Source organism: Pongo pygmaeus, chromosome 3 (assembly GCF_028885625.2).
Source record: "Pongo pygmaeus isolate AG05252 chromosome 3, NHGRI_mPonPyg2-v2.0_pri, whole genome shotgun sequence".
Classification (NCBI taxonomy): domain Eukaryota; kingdom Metazoa; phylum Chordata; class Mammalia; order Primates; family Hominidae; genus Pongo; species Pongo pygmaeus.
Genome location: NC_072376.2, coordinates 95,871,036 through 95,890,805, shown reverse-complemented (window position 1 = coordinate 95,890,805; position 19,770 = coordinate 95,871,036). Strand labels below are relative to the sequence as shown.

The window sequence follows — 19,770 nt, the reverse complement described above, 5'->3', positions numbered from 1 at the left end:
TTGGCATTTATGTATGGTACCTTTGATTGTAATGCTAAATATTCTTAATAGATTTGTTTCTTCAAAAATTTAATTGATGACTTGAGGAGCTCCCTGGTAAGTGACTATATAATAAGAAAAAAACAAACTGACTTTTCTTCTACTATACTCTCACCAAAACACAGAACACTCCTGTGACCCCAGATGTGTGGGTTTTTCTCCCACACCAAACAATTCTTCAACACCAGCTAGATGTCCCATAATTCAATTAAATTTTGACACTATCTACCTGGAGTTAGAGTCAAATTCCACAAATGAAGGGCTCAGTTCTACAAGACCGCCTCCACTTCAGGTGCCAATTGCAAGCCCAAGCCTTTGGTACTTCTGATCTACCAGCTATAAATTGAACGTTCCCATAGTCCCTTCCTCAGGTTCAGTCATTTGCTAGAATGGCTCACAGAACTCAGGGAAACACTTTACTTACTAGTGCTGATGTATTACAAAGGATATTTTAAAGCACACAAATGAACAGCCAGATGAAGACTGCACAGACGACAAGGTTCAGAAGGGTCCCTAGCACAGAAGCCTCTGTTCCCATGAAGCTGGGGTACACCTCCCACCAGGCACCTGGATGTGTTCAACAACCTGGAAGTTCTGTAAACCCCGTCTTTTTGAGTTTTTACGGAAGCTTCATGACATCAGCATGATCGATTAAATAATTGCCCTTTGGGGAGCAATATGGAGAGGAGCTGAAAGTTCAAACCCTGTAATCACATGTTTGGCTCCCCTGGCAATCAGCCACCATCCTGAGGCTATCCAGGAGCTCCCAGCCACCAGTCATCTCATCAGCATACACAGACACTATCACTTATCACTGCAGAGATGCCAAAGGTTTTAGGACCTATGTGCCAGGAAAGGGAGAGGGAGCAGAAGTCCAATACATATTTCTTATTATGTCACAGTGAGAAAGCCAACTCTCAGAAGAGGAGGCCAGGCGCAGTGGCTCACACCTGTAATCCCAGCACTTTGGGAGGCCAAGGCAGGTGGATCACCTGAGGTCAGGAGTTCTAGACCAGCCTGGCCAACATGGCAAAACCCAGTCTCTACTAAAAATACAAAAATTGGCCGGGCATGGTGGCGTACACCTATAGTCCTGGCTACTCAGGAGGCTGAGGCTGGAGAATCACTTGAACCTGGGAGGCAAAGGTTATAGTGATCCAAGATCACGCCACTGAACTCCAGCCTAGGTGACAGAGCAAGACTCCATCTCAAAAAAAAAAAGAGGGAGCTTCTATTCCATTCCATGTGTGGAAGAGGAGTCACCTTAAACATGAAGAGGAGAATCAGAAAGTATGGACCAGAGGAGCTAGTAAGGAAGGCATAGTAAGACAGTAGTAGAAAGTGGTAACAGGGGCTTTTGAGTAGAACAGACAAACTGGGATTCTTTTCAAGCTGCCTTTGACCAGTCATGCAATGTAGAGCAAGTAAAATCATGATTAACAAGACCCCCTCATATATAATAAATAATTTGGAACAGTGGGGCCAATGTTTAACAAATGGTGGTGATTATTATTATTATTATTGACAGGTTCTTGCCTAAAAGATAGAAACAAAATAAAGAAGCTTTGGAGTTTTGATTGGGATTTTTCTCTGGGGAATAAAGAGACCAGGAGATATGCAGAGGGTGGGGAGCCTGGTTTGGGGAATACTTCTAAAATGACAAGCTGGATTTTCAATGTGGTAGATACCAGCTAAGAGGTCTGCTCCTATCAACAGTGAAGAGAACTTCCCTAAATAAATAAGGCAGCCAGCCTTTAATCTGAGCACTCTGGGAGGCCAAGGCAAGAGGATCACTTGAGCCCAGGAGTTCAAGACCAGGCTGGACAACATAATGAGACCCCGCCTCTACAAAAAGGAAAAAATTAGCCAGGCTTGGTAGTACATACCTGTAGTCTCCCAGCTATTTAGGAAGATGAGGTGGGAGGACAGATTGAGCCTGGGAGGTCAAGGCTACAGTGAGCAGTGATCCTTACCACTGCACTCTAGCCTAGGCAACTGAGGGAAACCCTGTCTCCCTAAATAAATAAATAAAAGGCTATGTATTCTTGAGTTGACTGTAAGGGACTATTGTCTGATCCTATTATCTTCTCCCTCTCAAATAATTTATTTTATTTTATTTTATTTATTTTTTTTTTTATTTACTTATTTTTTTTGAGACAGGTTCTCACTGTGTCACCTAGGCTGGAGTGCAGTGGTGCCATCTCAGCTCTCTGCACCCTTGACCTCCTGGGCTCAAGAGATCTACCCACCTCAGACTCCTGAGTCACCATCTCTGACTATTTTTTGTAGTTTTTGTAGAGACAGGGTTTCACCATGTTGCCCAGGCTGGTCTTGAACCACTGGGCTCAAGCAATCCACCTGCCTCGGCCTCCCAAAGTGCTGGGATTACAGGTGTGAGCCACCGTGCCCGGCCTCAAATAATCTTTGAATCTCACTCAACTTTTTCAAACCTCCACAACTCTGAGATGCAGGTACCCTCTTCCAAGCTGCTGAGGGGTTTTGGACTAATGCAGCTAAATCACCAACCAGACCTTCAGCAGTTAGTGCTAGAGACAGAAAATTTTAAGACTGCTTAGTTACATTTTTTTTAACTAGTTTCACTGAAAATCGAGGTAAGGCATAGGAATACTATCCACGTTGTTACTACTATTCAAAAAGAAAAACAATCTAAAAAATAATTCAAGACATTTTATGAATGTCCTAGCTAGTTTCCTTAGATGGGAGCCTTCCTTTCTGTGATTCAAGGCTTAATTCCCTCTCTTCACACCCATCACTTCGCAATGCAGTTACAAGACCATAGCTCTGATCTGACCTTTTACCTTCTCATTTCCTGCCAGAACCACTTCATCCTGCTCATTCATCAGTGGTCAAAGTTAAATGCTAAGTCATTTACTTTCAGAGGTTTAGAGCACCGCCTTAGTCACTTCAGGCTGCAATAACAAAGTGCCATAGCCTGGGTAGCTTACAAAAAACAGAAATTTATTTTCCCACAGGTCTGGAGGCTGGAAGTCCAAGATCAGGGGGGCCAGTGGGGTCAGGTTCTGGTGAGGGCTCTCTTTCTGATTTCCAGATGGCTATCTTCTCACTGTGTCTTCACATGGTGGAAGGGGCTAGACAACTCCCTGGGGCCAGAATTTATAAGGGCACTAATCCCACTCATTATGGTTCTACCTTCATGACTTAATTACCTCCCAAAGGCCCCACCTCCTAATACCATCACTTTGGGTGTTAGGATATCAACATATCAACATATCAATTTGGGAAGGGGGGGACATAGACATTCAGTCCATAAAGCACAGTTATATGCCAATCTCTAATCCACTTTAAAATAAGTCTCCCTCCAAAATAGACCACTATATTCTCATTAGATTATGAGGCAAAGTTTGAAGGAAGATTTCTTTGTCTGCTTTCTACCTTTCCTTAAGGAACCTGCCTCCTCTTCCACCATCTGCTAATCCTGTTGCTCATCTAAGCACCCCCACATATGCCTTACTTTGTCATTCCATTCTTCCCCAAATCAACCACCAAAAACTGTAGAATCAAATTCTTCTCCTTCAAGGGCCTATTTGTTAGAAAACTAAAATCATGCTAACGATAGTGGGGACCAATACACTAATGCATTCTTCTCTAGGAGCAGTGATTCACAAATGAGCAGGGGTGGGGTAAGGGAAGGAGAGAGAAGTGCCCCCAGGGGACAACTGGCAATGTCTGCACACATTGTTGGTTGTCACGAATGGGAGTGTGCTACTGTCTGTCATCTACTGGGTAGAGGCCAGAGATGCTGCTAAACATCTCACATTGTACAGGACTGTTGCCTACGACAAAGAATTACCCAATCCAAAGTATCAGTAGTGCTGAGGTTGAGAAAGCCAGCTCTAAGAGGTAATGTATTTTTATTAAAAACTCCTTTGTTCCATAGGTTTAAGTTTATATACCAGGCACTGGTCAGGCTGAATGGAGCTGTGTTTTGCAGCAGATAACCATCAAATCACACCCCAAGAAGGTACCTATCTTCCATTCATATATAACTAGTTCTGTTGTCAGAATAAACATTAGCTGAATGACTACTGATGTTTTATTTGGTTGGGGTTTTCTGTTTTTTATGTTTATAATATAAATTTAACCCCCCAAAAATGAGTTTAACAAGCAAAAAAATACTCATTGCCATATTTGCTTCAGATAGATAGATAGATAGATAGATAGATAGATTTTTTTTTTTTTTTTTTTTTTTTTTTTTTGAGATGGAGTCTCACTCTGTCTCCCAGGCTGGAGTGCAGTGGCGCAATCTCGGCTCACTACAACCTCCGCCTCCCAGGTTCAAGCGATTCTCCTGCCTCAGCCTCCAGAGTAGCTGGGACTATAGGTGCACACCACCACGCCCAGCTAATTTTTGTATTTTTAGTAGAGACCGGGTTTCACCATGTTGGCCAGGATGGTCTCGATCTCTTGACCTCGTGATCCGCCCGCCTCGGCCTCCTAAAGTGCTGGGATTACAGGTGTGAGCCACTGCGCCCAGCCCAGGTATATTTTAAAGAAAACAAATTATAAATACAGTTAAAGCCCCTCCTCACCACCTCTTGCCCTCCCTCCTGAAGATAACCTGTCCCAGCCAGGCACAATATACTGCCCTGTAGTATATATAATTTCCATGCATATATTATATATTCAGATAAATGTATAGTATCTATTTGTGATTCTAAATTTTAAATAAATGTTATTATACTATATATTTTCTTTTCTCTCAATATGGTTTGAAATTCATCTCCTTTTTCTTTCCATGTAAGTCCAGTTAATTCAGTTTAACTGCTGTACAGTATAAATAAACCAGCTTACATATTAACTTTCCTTCTGATGGATTGTCTCCACATTTTCACTGGTTGTAAACACTTGTAACATGTCATCTAATACGTATATGCTGAGGCTCTGGGTACATTTGATATTTTAGGAGATGTAGAATTGTGGGGTTGTTATGTAGTTTTCTGGTCTTTAACTTTCCTAGGTATTGCCAAATTGCTCTCCAAAGTGATTGAACTAAATTTTTACAATATTGTACATAAAAGAAATACAGATGACTAACCTAACAATCAAACTTTTGCCTTCTACAGAGCTATGTTAAGATGTAAAGATTAAAATGCACGGTACTCTAGTGAGTTTTATCAGAATCAGTTGCTATTAAGTAATTTTTGTTCCAAGAAATAAAACTGCACCCCTGCCCCCACAAAAACTTTCATATTTCCAACTTAAAGCACTGCAAAAAATTAAAAAATAAAGGTTTTTGTGAACCATGACTGAAATTCATTTCAAACAAATCAATTATAAAAACATTTTGAGACTGTTAGGGAAATCTAAATATGGACAATACATTAGATGATATTAAGAAATTATTGTTTGCTAAAGGGATAATAGCATTGTGGTTATTTGAAAAAGTCCTTTATGCATTAAAAGACATGAGATTTTGTATCTAAATTTTAAAACTTTACCAAAAAAATGAGAGGGTTGATAAATGAATCAAGCATGGCAAAATCTTGACAAATGTTGAATCTCGTGATATGGGGCTCATTTACTATTTTCTCTACTTTTGTGTGTGTTTGAAAATTGTCATCATCATCATCATCATCAGACACAATATTCACAAATAGGGATAGACTAATGCAAGCAGGGGGACATTTGGCCATGCTAAAGAAAAACTCAGCTGGGTGTGGGGGCTCATGGCTGTAATCCCAGCACTTTGGGGGACGGATGCAGATGGATTGCTTGAGCCCAGGAGTTCAAGACCAGCCTGGGCAACATGGTGAAACCTATCTGTATATTTTTTTAATTATTTAAAATATATTTGAAAAAAAAGAAAAAGAAAAACTCAGCTGGGCACGGTGGCTCACACCTGCAATCCTAGCACCTAGGGGGCCAAGGCAGGAGAATCACTTAAGACCATCCTGAGGAGTTCAAGACCATCCTGGTCAACATAGTGAGACCTCATCTCTATTTAAAAATTAAAAAATGGTCTAGGCGTGGTGGCTCACACCTGTAATCCCAACACTTTGGGAGGCTGAGGCAGGTGGATCATTTGAGGTCAGGAGTTTGAGACCAGCCTGGCCAACATGGTGAAACCCCAACTCTACTAAAAATACAAAAATTAGCCAGGTGTGGTGGTGCATGCCTGTAATCCCAGACACTCAGGAGACTGAGGTGGGGGAATCTCTTGAACCCAGGAGGCAGAGGTTTCAGTGAGCCGAAATCACACCACTGCACTCCAGCCTGGGCAACAGAGCCAGACTCCATCTCAAAAATAATAATAATAATAATAATAAATATATACAAAAATTAGCCAGGTGTGGTGGCACACCCTGTAATTCCAGCTACTCAGGAGGTTGAGGCAGGAGAATTGCTGGAACTCGGGAGGCAGAGGTTGCAGTGAGCCAAGATTGCCCCACTGCACTCTAGCCTGGGTGATAGAGTGAGAACCTGTCTTAAAAATAATAATAATATATATTATGTATTAATAATATATATTTCACATACTAATACATAATATTTCATATATATATATATATATACACACACACACACACGCAAAATAAAAAAGAAAGCCCCAACCTATAATCCTTCCAACCCCATAACTGGATTATGTTGCTCTCTACAAGTAGCTAGACAAGTTCCTGTATTTTAGCAATAAGATAACCCCATTAGACGTATTACACTTCATATTCTTGAGGGCAACACATACTGGTTTGTATTCAGAGTTTATACCATTAAATCAAGTTAGCTAATTTAAACTATCAAAAATGGCCTGCCCAAAACAAAATAAGTATATAAAAATATTCCTCAATTTTCTTTCTTTTTTTTTTTTCTTTTTAAGATGGGCCTCACTATTTTGCCCTGACTACGCTCAAACTTCAGATCCTCCCCCTTCAGCCTCCCAAGTATCTGGGAGTACAAGCATGCATGACCCCACCTGACTTGATATTTCTCAAACTTCTGTCACAAAATATGATCCCATATTTTCTGTGAATGTATAAGATTTTATTAATGTTCATATAACCAATGTATACAGGATTTCAAGTAGTTAGTCAATTGCCTCACAGAAAAAAATTCCCAAAGTAAAATTAGAGGGCCATGTTAGGCAACCTGAATTCTCTCCGAATAGGTATAGCAACCAAAATTTTACCTTAGTACCTTCTCCTTTCTGAGTGTTTAGGTGGGCAAAGGGGCAGAGACTTGGGGGCATGAGATACAAGGCAGAGAGAAATTTAGCACAGGGGCTAAATCAACAGCAGGCCATGCGACCACAGTCTTCGTGTGTGGTGCCGCTGGAGCAGGGCACGGTGTAAGACTTGCAGTGGTTGTGTGCACTTTGTGGCCAACAATGCTGAGTCATGCCAGCATCAGCCTCTAAGGGAACAATGCCAAAAGGACAAGCCACCGCCTCTATGTATTTGTGGTGTTTATGACTCACTCCCAGGTAAATGCAGGCCTTTATTCATGCTTGGTGACTTTTCATGGTAATCATTTAAAATGTCCTAGTGTCATAATGCAATTAGAGTAGAATTCATCTTGAGTCACTAAAATTACATAATTACTAATATTAATCACAATTACTATCAAAGCTATGAGCCGATTCAAACTCCAACCTAACAGCATCATAATCCCTGGAAATCAGATGCCCGAAGAGTAAGGCTGGTGCCTCTTAAAAGTCAAACGATCCTTTGTATATTTAAAACAGGCTAAAATAAAAGTTGCTAAGATCTCAGTCAGACCAAGTCCCAGGGTCCAAGGAGATGCATTTGTCCTATGGCTGGAGCAACCAAAGCACAGCTGATAAAAAGAAGCAAACGAGCCATTATTCCTGTATTTTCTTGTCCTAGCCTTCTTGTCCTAGCCTTCTATGCTGTGGCTCTAGCACTCCTGCTTTCAGGAGACAAAACTAGGGTAGAAGGGTAACTATATTCTCCACTGAAGTTTAATGCTCAGAATAAAAGAGTTACTTGAAGTGGGGAAAAAGATTTACCTTTTTCTTTGTGTTAACAATGAGGAAAAGTGCTGAAGCTTAGAAGAGTAAGGTATGGCCCAGCACTATGGCTCGTGGCTGTAATCCCAGCACTTTGGGAGGCTGAGGCAGGAGGATTGCTTGAGGCCAGGAATTTGGCACAATACAGCCAGACCCCATCTCAAAAAAAAAAAAGGAAGAAGAAGAAGAGGAAGGTGAAAGTGCAATAACAGAGCTTCTTAACGAGATTTACCCATAATCATATCTGAAGCTCAACAAATTAAATAGCTTTTAAATAAAAGACACAGCAGAATATGGCTAAAGACAGAAGAGAATTATTTAACCACAAAGATAATAATTTGCCTAGGCTCAGCTTTCAGTTGGCTTATTCAATAAAAGCACAGAAGAAATACAATGCAAGAGGGATTTAACTGGGAAGGGAGACTTGAAATGCATTTCAAAAAAAACAAATGTGTTTCACTAAATGAAAGAGCAGCAGAGTCCAGGCGCGGTAGCTCATGCCTGTAATCCCAGCACTTTGGGAGGCCAAGGCGGGTGGATCACGAGGTCAGAAGATCGAGACCATCCTGGCTAAGATGGTGAAACCCCGTCTCTACTAAAAATACAAAAATTTAGCTGGGAGTGGTGGCAGGCACCTGTAGTCCCAGCTATTCGGGAGGCTGAGGCAGGAGAATGGCATGAACCTGGGAGGCGGAGCTTGCAATGAGCCGAGATTCTGCCACTGCACTCCAGCCTGGGTGACAGAGCAAGACTCCATCTCAAAAAAAAAAAAAGAGCAGTAGAAGGAAGTTTTTCAGTGCAGAAAATAAGCATAACTCTCCCTCTCAGCTCCTCAAAATCGATTTTCAGGACTATATCATTCAGACACATCTCAAAATTGTACCCACACTCATGGGGTCCTTGGCCTGCCTATGACCCTTGCCTAAACTTTGCTACAGAGACATGGTGCTCTCAAGGCCAAAAGCTGCACCAGCCAAGCACACAAGTACTCAATGTTTCATCATCACCCTCTATCAGTCTGTCTAGGATTGTGACACTACTTCTCAGATGACTCCAAATACTAGTATGTATCAACAGGGAACACACCCCTTACTTAATACCCCTGGTACTAAGTACCCCTGGATACCCAAGCACGAAGTCAGGAGGGGAACAGAGTTGCATACCATGCACAGTTGTGGGATTAGCAGAGACGAAAGCAGTACATATCAGAGCCAAAATTAGATCTCACACTATCCTTTGCTTATGCACCTATTTCAGTATTTATCACAGTGGTCTGTCCAATGCCTATCTCCCCACAAGGACCATGTCTTAATCAACTTTGGATCCTTTGTCAACCCTACGTTGTTCAATAACTGCGAGAGTCAATTTCCAATTTCACAGGCTACAAGGAAGGATAGACACTCTGAATGAAATATGACAAATTTTGTGGGCATCAGCATTACTCTAAAATATTATGATTTCTATTTTCTCCTCCTGTTCACTTCCATTCTTTCCTGGAGACACCATGGAAAAGACAAAGATCAAAAACAGAAAAAGCAGATATTTGACAAAGATTATAATAAAAATGGTAATCCAACAAGTGTAAATATTCAAAAAGTTCTCATTTCTGTATAGGCAAGCAAAAAAAAAAAAAAAAAAACTAAACCCATGCTACTGGACCCTCTCATCTACTGATTTTTTAATCTTATCACCTGCCAAATTGAAATACTTTGTGTCCTTTAAAACTCATGGCCCAGCCGGGTGCAATTGCTGATGCCTGTAATCACAGCACTTTGGGAGGCCGAGGTGGGAGGATCGCTTGAGGTCAGGAGTTTGAGACCAGCCTGAACAACATGGTGAAACCCCGTCTCTACTAAAAATACAAAAATTAGCCAGGCATGGTGGCAAACGCCTGTAATCCCAGCTACTCAGGAGGCTGAGGCAGGAAAATCACTTGAACCTGGGAGGCAGAGGTTACAGTGAGCCGAGATCTCGCCACCGCACTCCAGCCTGGGGGACAGAGTGAGACTTTGTCTCAAAAGCAGAAAATTTAATTAATTTGATCTAATTTAAATAAGAAAATTAAATTAAATTAAAATTCATGGCCCAAAACATGTACCGCAATCACCCCAATCTATTAAGTCCCACTGATTTTCTCTCAAGATCAACAACTCAAAGTCTCACCAAGCACTACAGAAAACCAGCAACAAACATTGTTCTTTCCTTAAATCATAAGGACATACCTTTTTAAATGAACCCACAATAATTTTTTAAATGATAGATCTGCTATATCTCAGAGAAGGTAGCTAGCAATTTAAAAAAGGATAAAATATAGCCAGAAATATCCAGACTTGGTAAAAATGCGATTGGTGATAATATTTGGGTGAATATTTTGGAATAAAATTTTGGGATAAAATTGGTGAAAAAATTATGAAAGATCCAAACCCTATAGAACACACTGCTCTCTGCATATTTCAAGCTCAAATTGGGTAGGTTTACATCTACCCAATTTGAATATGGTAACAATCATAATGAAAAGGAAAACTCACCAACAGAAGCAGAGTTTTTAAGAATCGACTCCTTTGGGGTTCCTTTTTCAATTCGTATTGTGGCCCACTGTTCAAAAACAAGAAATATTAATTTAAACTGTCCCACAGACACAACATAAAATACTTCAACCATGATTATACAGAAGTGAAATTACACATCAAGCTCTGGCAGTGTCTGAACTAAAGAGCTAACCCCAGGGAATCTCTGATATAGCAATATTCCAAGTCCCAAGTATACTTTTATATCACTTAGTGATAATGCCCTAATAAAATGTGGAAAGGACAATATTTACCCGTTCTCAACCACCTCACATGCATTGGTGTCTTGATAAATTACTCCTTGAAAAGGCTGTGAAGCATGGGGGGCTTGAGTACAGGTCACAGCATCAAGAACATCTGGGTTTGAAATTACTTATTCCCTATAGGCCTCCGTTTCCTCATTGTAAAATAAGGACAATAGATCCTATCCCATAGGGTTGCTGTCACATTAAACAAGATGACACATGTAAGGGCCTAAACATAGGGCGTAAAGTGTAACAGTTATTTTCGCAACAAATTAGACATTCGGGGTAGGACACACTCAAAGATGCATCAGAAATAAGCTTGCAGAAAGAGGCAGCACAGACTTGGAAAGCTGGAAAGGACTCGATGAAATCATTAACTAAGGCACGATTGGCTCACGCCTGTAATCCCAGCACTTTGGGAGGCCGAGGAGGGTGGATCATTTGAGGTCAGGAGTTCAAGACTAGCCTGGCCAACATGGCGAAACCCCATCTCTACTAAAAATACAAAAATTAGCCAGGCATGGTGACGCATGCCTGTAATCCCAGCTACTCTGGAGGCTGAAACAGAATTGCTTGAACCGGGGAGGAAAGAAGGTGCAGTGAGCAGAGATTGGGCACCTTCACTCCAGCCTAGGCAACAGAGTGAGACTCTCTCAAAAAAAAAAAGAAAAAAAAGAATGAAAATGAAATCATTAACTACAGAAAATCATCTGTCCACATGGTTACTTACGAAGATGCATAGGAAAATGTTATAATTATGAAGATCTACAGATTTGAGGGAATTTAAGAACTGGAAAACAACTCTCACTTTGTTTTGAATGTACCTAGGAGTATAAACAAATGTACCCAGATGTGATATTTTGTATTTTTTTCTTTATACATTTTTTACACATATCCCAAATTATTCACTATTAACATCAGAATTCAAAAACTGCTAGTGAACTTTTCAAGTCTCTCATTCTAGAGAATCCCAAGGGCTTTTATACTAAAAAGTATTCTAATAATTATAATTGAACATAAGCACCCTTGAAGGGGCAGAGACAAAATTTTTTTTTTTTTTTTTTTGAGACAGGGGCTTGCTGCAGCCTTGACCTCCTGGGCTCAAGCAATCCTCCCACCTCAGCCTCCTGAGTAGCTGGGACCACAGGCCCGCATCATCACTCCCAGCTAATTTTTGTATTTTTTGTAAAAACCAGGTTTCACCTTGTCAACCAGACTGTACTCGAACTCCTGAGCTCAGCAATCTACTGGCCTCAGCCTCCCAAAGTGCTGGGATTGCAGGCGTGAGCTACCATTTTATATTTTATTTTATTTTACTTTTTGAGAAGGAGTTTTCACTCTTGTTGCCCAGGCTGGTGTCCAATGGTGTGATCTCGGCTCACTGCCATCTCCACCTCCCGGGTTCAAGCGATTCTCCTGCCTCAGCCTCCCAAGTAGCTGGGACAACAGGCACCCACCACCGGGCCTGGCTAATTTTTGTATTTTTAGTAGAGATGGGGTTTCACTATGTTGGCCAGTGTGGTCTCGAACTGCTGACCTCAGGTGAGCCATCTGCCTCGGCCTCCCAAAGTGCTGGGATTATAGGTGTGACCCACTGCACCCAGCCCAGAGACAGATTTATTAATATGCCAAGTCAAAAACTTCAGTTATTGCTAGGCTCAAAAGAATTTGTTGACTAGACAGGTTTAAAAAATTTTCAAATAAATAAGAACATAACTGATAGAGAATAAATAACCTAAAACCTACATCAAGGTCAGGGAGTAACGCATGATATCTGACTACGTCAGGACCCCTTCAAAACAACCCACAGAGCCAAACAAGAACATGCCATTTGCACTTAGAGAACAGCCTATTAATAGAGGCCAATCTCCCAGCTTCTAGTGACAAGTGACTAAATCATAAGACTCGGTCTTAATCTGATTGCATCCTGTTGTCTTTTGCAGATTTAGTGCAGGAGTTCTCAAACTCTGGACTAATACCACTCAGCTTTTCTCAACTGAGGTAACTGTTTCCATAGTTTTTTACTTAAAGCTTTAGTGCCTATTATCATTTGTAAGTAAACCAAAGATATGATTAAAATAAAATTTTGTAAACAATCAAGCATTGTTAATCTCAGACTCACTTTTTTTCATTGTGGGTGAGTGATTTTATATTTTATACAAATAGTAGTTATCTTAGACTAGAACTGTTATTCCATGCTCATATGATGGAAAATGCTGGTATTCTGTGCCTGTTATGGGCTGAATTATGTCCCTCCGAAATTCATATGTTGAAGCTCTGACCCCCAGTACTTCAGAATGTAACTATATTTACAGATAGGGTCTTTAAAGAGTGACTAAGTTAAAAAGAAGCCCTTAGGGTGGGCCCTAATCCAATCTGACTGATGTCCTTGTAAGAAGAGAAAACTTGGACATGCAAGTAGACACAAGGATGTGAGCACAGAAAGAAAGGGCCATGTGAGGATACTACACCTTCTTGCTGGAAGGCGGCCACATCCAAGCCTAGGAGAGAGGCCTCAGAATGAGGCTAAACCTGCCGACATCTAGATCTTGAACCTCTAGCTACAAGAACTGAGAAAATAAATTTCTGTTGTTCAGGCCACCAGTCTGTGGTACTTTGTTATGGCAGCTCTAGAAAACTAATACAGTGACATCCCTCAAACAGCATGATCTGCTCAAAAGCACTCCATGTTTTGGCACCAGACAAGTTTCAGAATGCATTCCATCTCCTGAAATGATAGCTCTAAAGGTCTACCCTGCATAACACAATTACTGTGTTAAGATAAGCAAATTTTAGGCCAGACACTGTGGCTCATGCCTATAATCACAATACTTTGGGAGGCCAAGGCAGGAAAATCGCTTGAGTCCAGGAGTTCAAACCAATCTGGGCATCAGGGTGAAACCGTGTCTCTACAAAAAAAAAAAAAAAAAATGTTTTAAATTAGTTGGGCATGGTGGTACACATCTGTGGGCCCAGCCACTCAGGAGGATTGCTTGAGCTCAGGAGGTCAAGGCTACAGTGAGCTGTGATCATGGGACTGCACTCCAGGCTAGGTGACAGAGAGACCCTGCCTCAAAAAAAAAAAAAAAAAAAAAGATATGCAAAGTTTAAGTTTAAGGTTGAAAACGCAGACATTTAGTGCCTAAGGGAATTTGCACTAGAAAACGCTTTTCTTCTGTAGGTTGATCCTCCGGTGAAAGTAAAAACATGCCTGTGCCTTGCAGCTAGATAGATATACATTTGAATTGCAGTTCTGCCACTTCCTGGCTGTAATCATCTCAGACATCAGACAAGAGACTTTAACGTCTTGGGGCATCCATTTCATCATCTCTAAAACAGGGACAAGGCCAGGCGTGGTGGCTCACACCTGTAATCCCAGCACTTTAGGAGGCCAAGGCGGGCAGATCACTTCAGGACAAGAGTCGGAGACCAGCCTGATCAACACAGTGAAACCCCATCTCTATTGAAAATACAGAAATTAGCTAGGCGTGGTGGCTCCCGCCTGTAATTCCAGCTACTTAGGAGGCTGAGGCAGGAGAATCGCTTGAATCCGGGAGGGGGAGGTTGCAGTGAGCCAAAATTGTGCCACTGCACTCCATCCAGCCTGGGTGACAGAGCGAGGCTCTGTCTCACAAAAAGAAATAAAATAAAAATAAAACAGGGACAATACCAAGTGTGGCTGTAAAGGCTAAAAGAGATAATGTAGCTGCTGCCTACCACACAGTAGGTGACAAAGTAGCCTCCTCCTCCCTATATTCCATATTTTAGGCCTCTGAAATGGCCAGTTTTTTCCAGACTGTCCAGTGCTTCTCCTCATAAATAGCTATTTCTCTTTTACCATGCCAGCTTCTCTAGCCAATCAGATCAACCCAAATACAAAGACAGAATATTTCTTTCAGATGTTCTGAGTCTCTTACAGGGGTATCTCAGAACATATCTGTCTCAAGGCATCACAAAAGAGGCAGCTCTGTCACCAAAATGGTCCTAAAGTACAAAAGTGGCTTCTAACAACCCACATTCTCTGCCCCCCAAGGAAAGTTGAAAGATACTTATCAACCAAGTTCTCTTTCCACCTAATTTCCAAATCCTCTTGGAGGGAAAAAGGTAGCTGTCCAAAATTCACCAAAAAGAAATGGCTTTAAGTCTGATTTTTTTTTTTTTTTTTTAGATGGAGTCTCGCTCTGTCACCCAGGCTGGAGTGCAGTGGCGTGATCTTGGCTCACTGTAGCCTCTGCCTCCCGGGTTCAAGTGATTCTCAGCCTCAGCCTCCTGAGCAGCTGGGATTACAGGTGCACACCACCATGCTTGGCTAATTTTTGTATTTTTAGTAGAGATGGGGTTTTACCATGTTGGCCAGGCTGGTCTCAAATTCCTCATCTCAAGTGATCCACTCGCCTCAGCTTCCCGAAGTGCTGGGATTACAGGCGTGAGCCACCGCACCTAGCCAAGTTTTACTTTTCATAATTTGTATTCCTAAAACAATTTTCTCGAATATAAAGCTGTAATATTAACATACATATCCAACAAATTATCATATATCCCTTGAAAATCACTGGCTTGGAGAATCACTAAACAGTCCAAGCTAAGTATTCAAGGCTTATCCTCAAGTATCTTGCCATATCAGTGACTTATGCATACATCTAGAGATACCCAGCAATGCAGAAGAAAATAGAAGTAGGTGCTCAATAAATGATTATTACTGGAACCAGTAGATTAAGAAGGGGTCAGAGAAGAGCATAAAGCTCAGTGAGTTAACAAGTAACAATTACCAAAATCAGCAATTTAGAGGGTACGCTACACACATTTCAACTTCTAGAATTTGAGTTTATTGTCATGAGAAAGTCACCCATTGACAGTAAAACTTGTCAAAGTAAACATATAATAGACAAAACTAAATGATCTTTTTAAATGGTACATAAATTATAAGCAAAGAAACTTGAGAAATATCCAATTATGATCAGAGCCCAAAGAATATTCTTGGGAATGAAATGCAAAGAAAGAAACAACTAAATCAATTAAGAATTTACCAAGCAGTGATACAAGGGCTGGGCCTTGAATGCAATCTACAGAAAGGCAGGGTATTTGTCCAGCACTGAAGATGTTCTAATGCTAAACATCAGCATAATCCCTTAAGGAATTATTCCTATAGTTGAGAAAAGCAATCCACCGTATTAACCCCAGTCTAACAGAAATGTCTTTGAAACATCTAACACTGTTCTAGTTGAAGGATGGAGGATCCTGGGTTACTGTTCTCCTGCACCTAAAGCAGAAATCACTATGGGATCACAGCTCTCTTTCCTGATGAGCTCAGATGCTCCCAAACATAGGAGTTCCAGGCAGCCGCAACCAACAAATCAGAGCTGGCTCACACAATGAATCTGTATTCAAATTCCACATATATCAAGCATCTCTTTGACCTAATAACTTAGTCTCAGCAGACAGGGTGGGTTCCTGATGTGTCACCTACCTAGTTTCCAAGCTATCTGGTTTCTCCCACCAGAATTAGAAAACTGGCATTCTTGACAGTTTGATTGACAAGGAGTTCAGCTCTGGAGTTGTCCAGAAGGACAAAAATTAAAATCTCTGGCCTGTCAAACTGAAAGTCAGATCCTGGACTGCAGATCATCCTATCAGGTATAATAATTTGCCAGGCTGACAGCAACTAGCTGGCCTCCGCCCTTAGCTGACCTTGAGTTACTAAAGAAAAACAGACAGGAGTGAGCCCCTGGAAGCCAGTGGATGTGATTTACCTTTACACCATTCTTACACAGGGTATAAATTCCAAAAGACATTGCTGTATGGGAGAGCAGTTCAATCATTTCAGAGTTCAGAGAAAGAGGGAACACCAGCTGAAGAGGATCATCTGCTATGGGAGAGGATTCTGAAGGTCTAACAGTAGGAAGCAGTTAAGAAATTCACGGCATAATGTGACCAAGCTCAGAATGTAAAGTAAATAAGAAGAGTTCAAAACTGAGAAATAGCCCCCAAGTAGAAACAATAGAACTTTAAAAACATGAGCACTGAGGATGAAGAATCACATACAACTTCAAAGTCTAGGCAAAGAAATAGCCACAAACAAGAGTCTAGGGCAATACAGGAGGCTAGCAAGTACAAGACAATGTCCAGTGGATTAGAGATGTGTATACCTGGGAGCCACCCAATTAGCTGAGAAAGAAGAGCAGATAAAGCCACGTCCTGAGGGCAGAGAGAAAATAGGTCACAAAAATGGGAACCAAACTTATTAGAAGGCACTGTGGAATGCTAGAATCTCAGTAATCATATTATTCTTTGAATAGCAACAAGCATTCGTATAGTAGGTGCAGGCAGCCTTCTAAGGTGCTTGATACATTTTAACTCATTTGAACAACCCTATGGAAATAGGAGTTATTGTTACTCCTATTTTATAGATACAGAAAATGAGGCACAAGAGTAGATGACCTCCCTAAGGTCACATTTTGAGAAACAGAGCTACAATTTTGGTACCAAATCTAAGCAAACCTGTATCCAGGGTCTCTACTAACCACTAGGCTGCAGGGCCTCTTCTCAGTTGAGATGCCTGTTTCTGGCCAGGCGTGGGGCTCACACCTGTAATCCCAGCACTTTGGGAGGTGACGGCAGGAAGATTGCTTGAGGCCAGGAGTTCAAGACCAGCCTAGCCAAGATAGCAAGACCCTGTCTCTTATGTCAAATATATATATATATACACACACACATATTATATATATAATTAAATTTTTTTTAAAAAAAGACTCCTGCTTCTAACACTTAATTCAAACAAACCACTGATCTCTGACTCTCAGTTTCCCTCTCTGTAAAAGGGGGATAGCACTTGCCCTCCCTACCCTATCCAGCCTTTTGACACTTAATAAAACCCTAAGAGTAAGCTGTAGTTGTTCTCTACCAGGTCCACTTCCATCTATCATTTTTCTTTGCAGAATTAGAAACAGGAAGGTAGGAAGACCTGAGGTCAAAGAATATATACCTTTTCAATGGCATTTCAAGTACTGTTGGTTAGATAAAATTTCCATGACTCCACTAAAATAAAATAAGATTTCTTTCTGCCATCCAGCAATTGGTCTCTTATCTTGGGCATAAAGAAGAACATGATGCCTTTCTGAACAGGACGCCTTAGTACACAAAAGGACCTCTGAAACCTGGGGCTGTAAAAATAAGTGGGTGAAACGGAAACTGCACTGCATAATGGATATAAGCAAATCCTCTGATACAAAAAGTTGGTCGCATTGTTATTCTAATCAGTAAAATAATAACGATGCTCAGGGAGTGGAGTGACTTTTTGCCTTCGACCAGAGAAACAACAGAGTGGTCCAGTGGTTCCAGCCTAGATCCCTCCAGCTCCGCGAAAGAAGCTGAGATGCTGACTTTCGCACTGCTGCGGGCAAGGAACAGAAATGCACGCACGCATGCACACGCGCGCACACACATCCCTGACCCGCGACCACTGACCTTGAGAACTGGACCCCTGGGTTCTCAGCCCGCAGCGGTGTGGGGCTGGCTGCATCCCTCCCGGCACTCACCTCTAAAGTTTTCACTAGGATCTTCATGTAGATCTCGGAGATGCCCAGAGACACTCCGAAGACCGAAGGTAGAAGGATGAAGCCGAGAACCAGCGTCAGCCAGGTGGAAAGGATCTTCCCGGCCAGCTCTGCGCCCTCCATGACTCGGCGCACCCACTCAGGAGAGGTCCGCAGTGGAGGCCCGAGCGCCACAGCAGTCCCTGTCCCCAGGCAGTCCCGCGGGAGCTCCAGGAGCAGAGCGCCGAGCCCGGCACTCACCTCTGCGAAGGGAAGAGAGGAAGGAAAAAAACTTTCAGAATTACCGCAATATCCTTCCTTCCTCCCTGGGCTCCTCCTCGCCCCTGCCAGTTAACTCTTTCTCCGCTGGCGGCCCAGGTCTGAGCTGAAGCCACCGCGGCGTGCGGAGACCTGGGTAGCGCGAGCCAGTGGTCGGAGCTGCGGGTAAGCGGAGGCACAACGCGGCGCGGGCAGAGCGCGCGAGCGCAGCCAGGAACCGGCCCCGCCCGGTGCCTGATTTCCTCTGGGTGGCGATTGCGACAACTCAGCAGATGACTCACGGAGGCCCTCCCCGAGCCAGGTTCCCTGCGGGAGCACCGCACTTTGGCACACCGGTCGCCGGCGGAGCTGGCACCAGGCCGCGGGCTGTGATGGAAGCTGGCTGCGCTCGGGCGCCCAGCGCCCTATTTCTGCCCGCTGCCCTCGCCCCACCTCCTCCGTCACCCAACGGGGGAGCTCCCTGGCAGGACTTAGCCCAGGAGTGCCGCAGCCTCCTGGGCGGTCTCCGTTCTTCCCCGCGCCCCGCCTCCCCCAGCACTCAGCAAAGGTCCTTTCAGGAGGAGAGTTTTCATCTGAAAAATGTCAATATTTTCTTCACCCGCAGAATGAACTGCTGACGTATCTGGGACGCTTGAGGTCTTGTTTGTGTGGGTGTAAAACGAACTCTTGGAAAGGGCTTCCAAGGACAGGAAAACGCAGAGCGCACCAAGCAGCCGTGTACGCCGCTTCAGGCTTCCACACCTCCTTCCCCACATGGCCTACAGCTGTGGGGCTCAATCTTGCTTATCCCGAGAGTAGGAAGCTCTCTCCACGCGTTCCTAGCCCACTGAACCGCCATCTCCCTGGCACAGAAATCCCGCGGCTAAGTATCTGTCACTCCCTTCCTGGGGGAAGATTCCAACCACACCTTCCCCTACCATTCAGCCAATACTATCCGCGCTTAGGCGTAGCAGAAATGCCAGGCCGGCGCAAGCCGTCATTCACCAAGCTGACACGTGTCTCCTGGGTGTTCAGGCTCCGCGCTTCTACCGCGCCAGCCCCTATCAGAGCAACGAAGGGCAAAACCCTGTATGTTATTTACTACATTGCTGTTCTCTTAGAGA

General features: G+C 42.7%; 1 protein-coding gene across 3 annotated transcripts in view; it reads right to left on the bottom strand.

Moving 5' to 3' along the window:
• Positions 1-19,531, bottom strand: part of GPAT3 (glycerol-3-phosphate acyltransferase 3) — a 68,644-nt gene extending 49,113 nt beyond the window's left edge. Inside the window, exons 1-3 of one of the 3 annotated variants that reach the window (XM_054484459.2) lie at positions 19,266-19,531; positions 18,392-18,651; positions 10,573-10,639 (exon numbers count right to left, since the gene is read on the bottom strand). In XM_054484459.2, coding sequence (XP_054340434.1) covers positions 10,573-10,639; positions 18,392-18,651; positions 19,266-19,422 — 484 coding nt within the window. In that variant the 5' untranslated portion in view covers positions 19,423-19,531. The other 2 variants (XM_054484460.2, XM_054484461.2) reach the window with 2 other exon arrangements.
• Between the last annotated feature and the right edge of the window lie 239 nt (positions 19,532-19,770).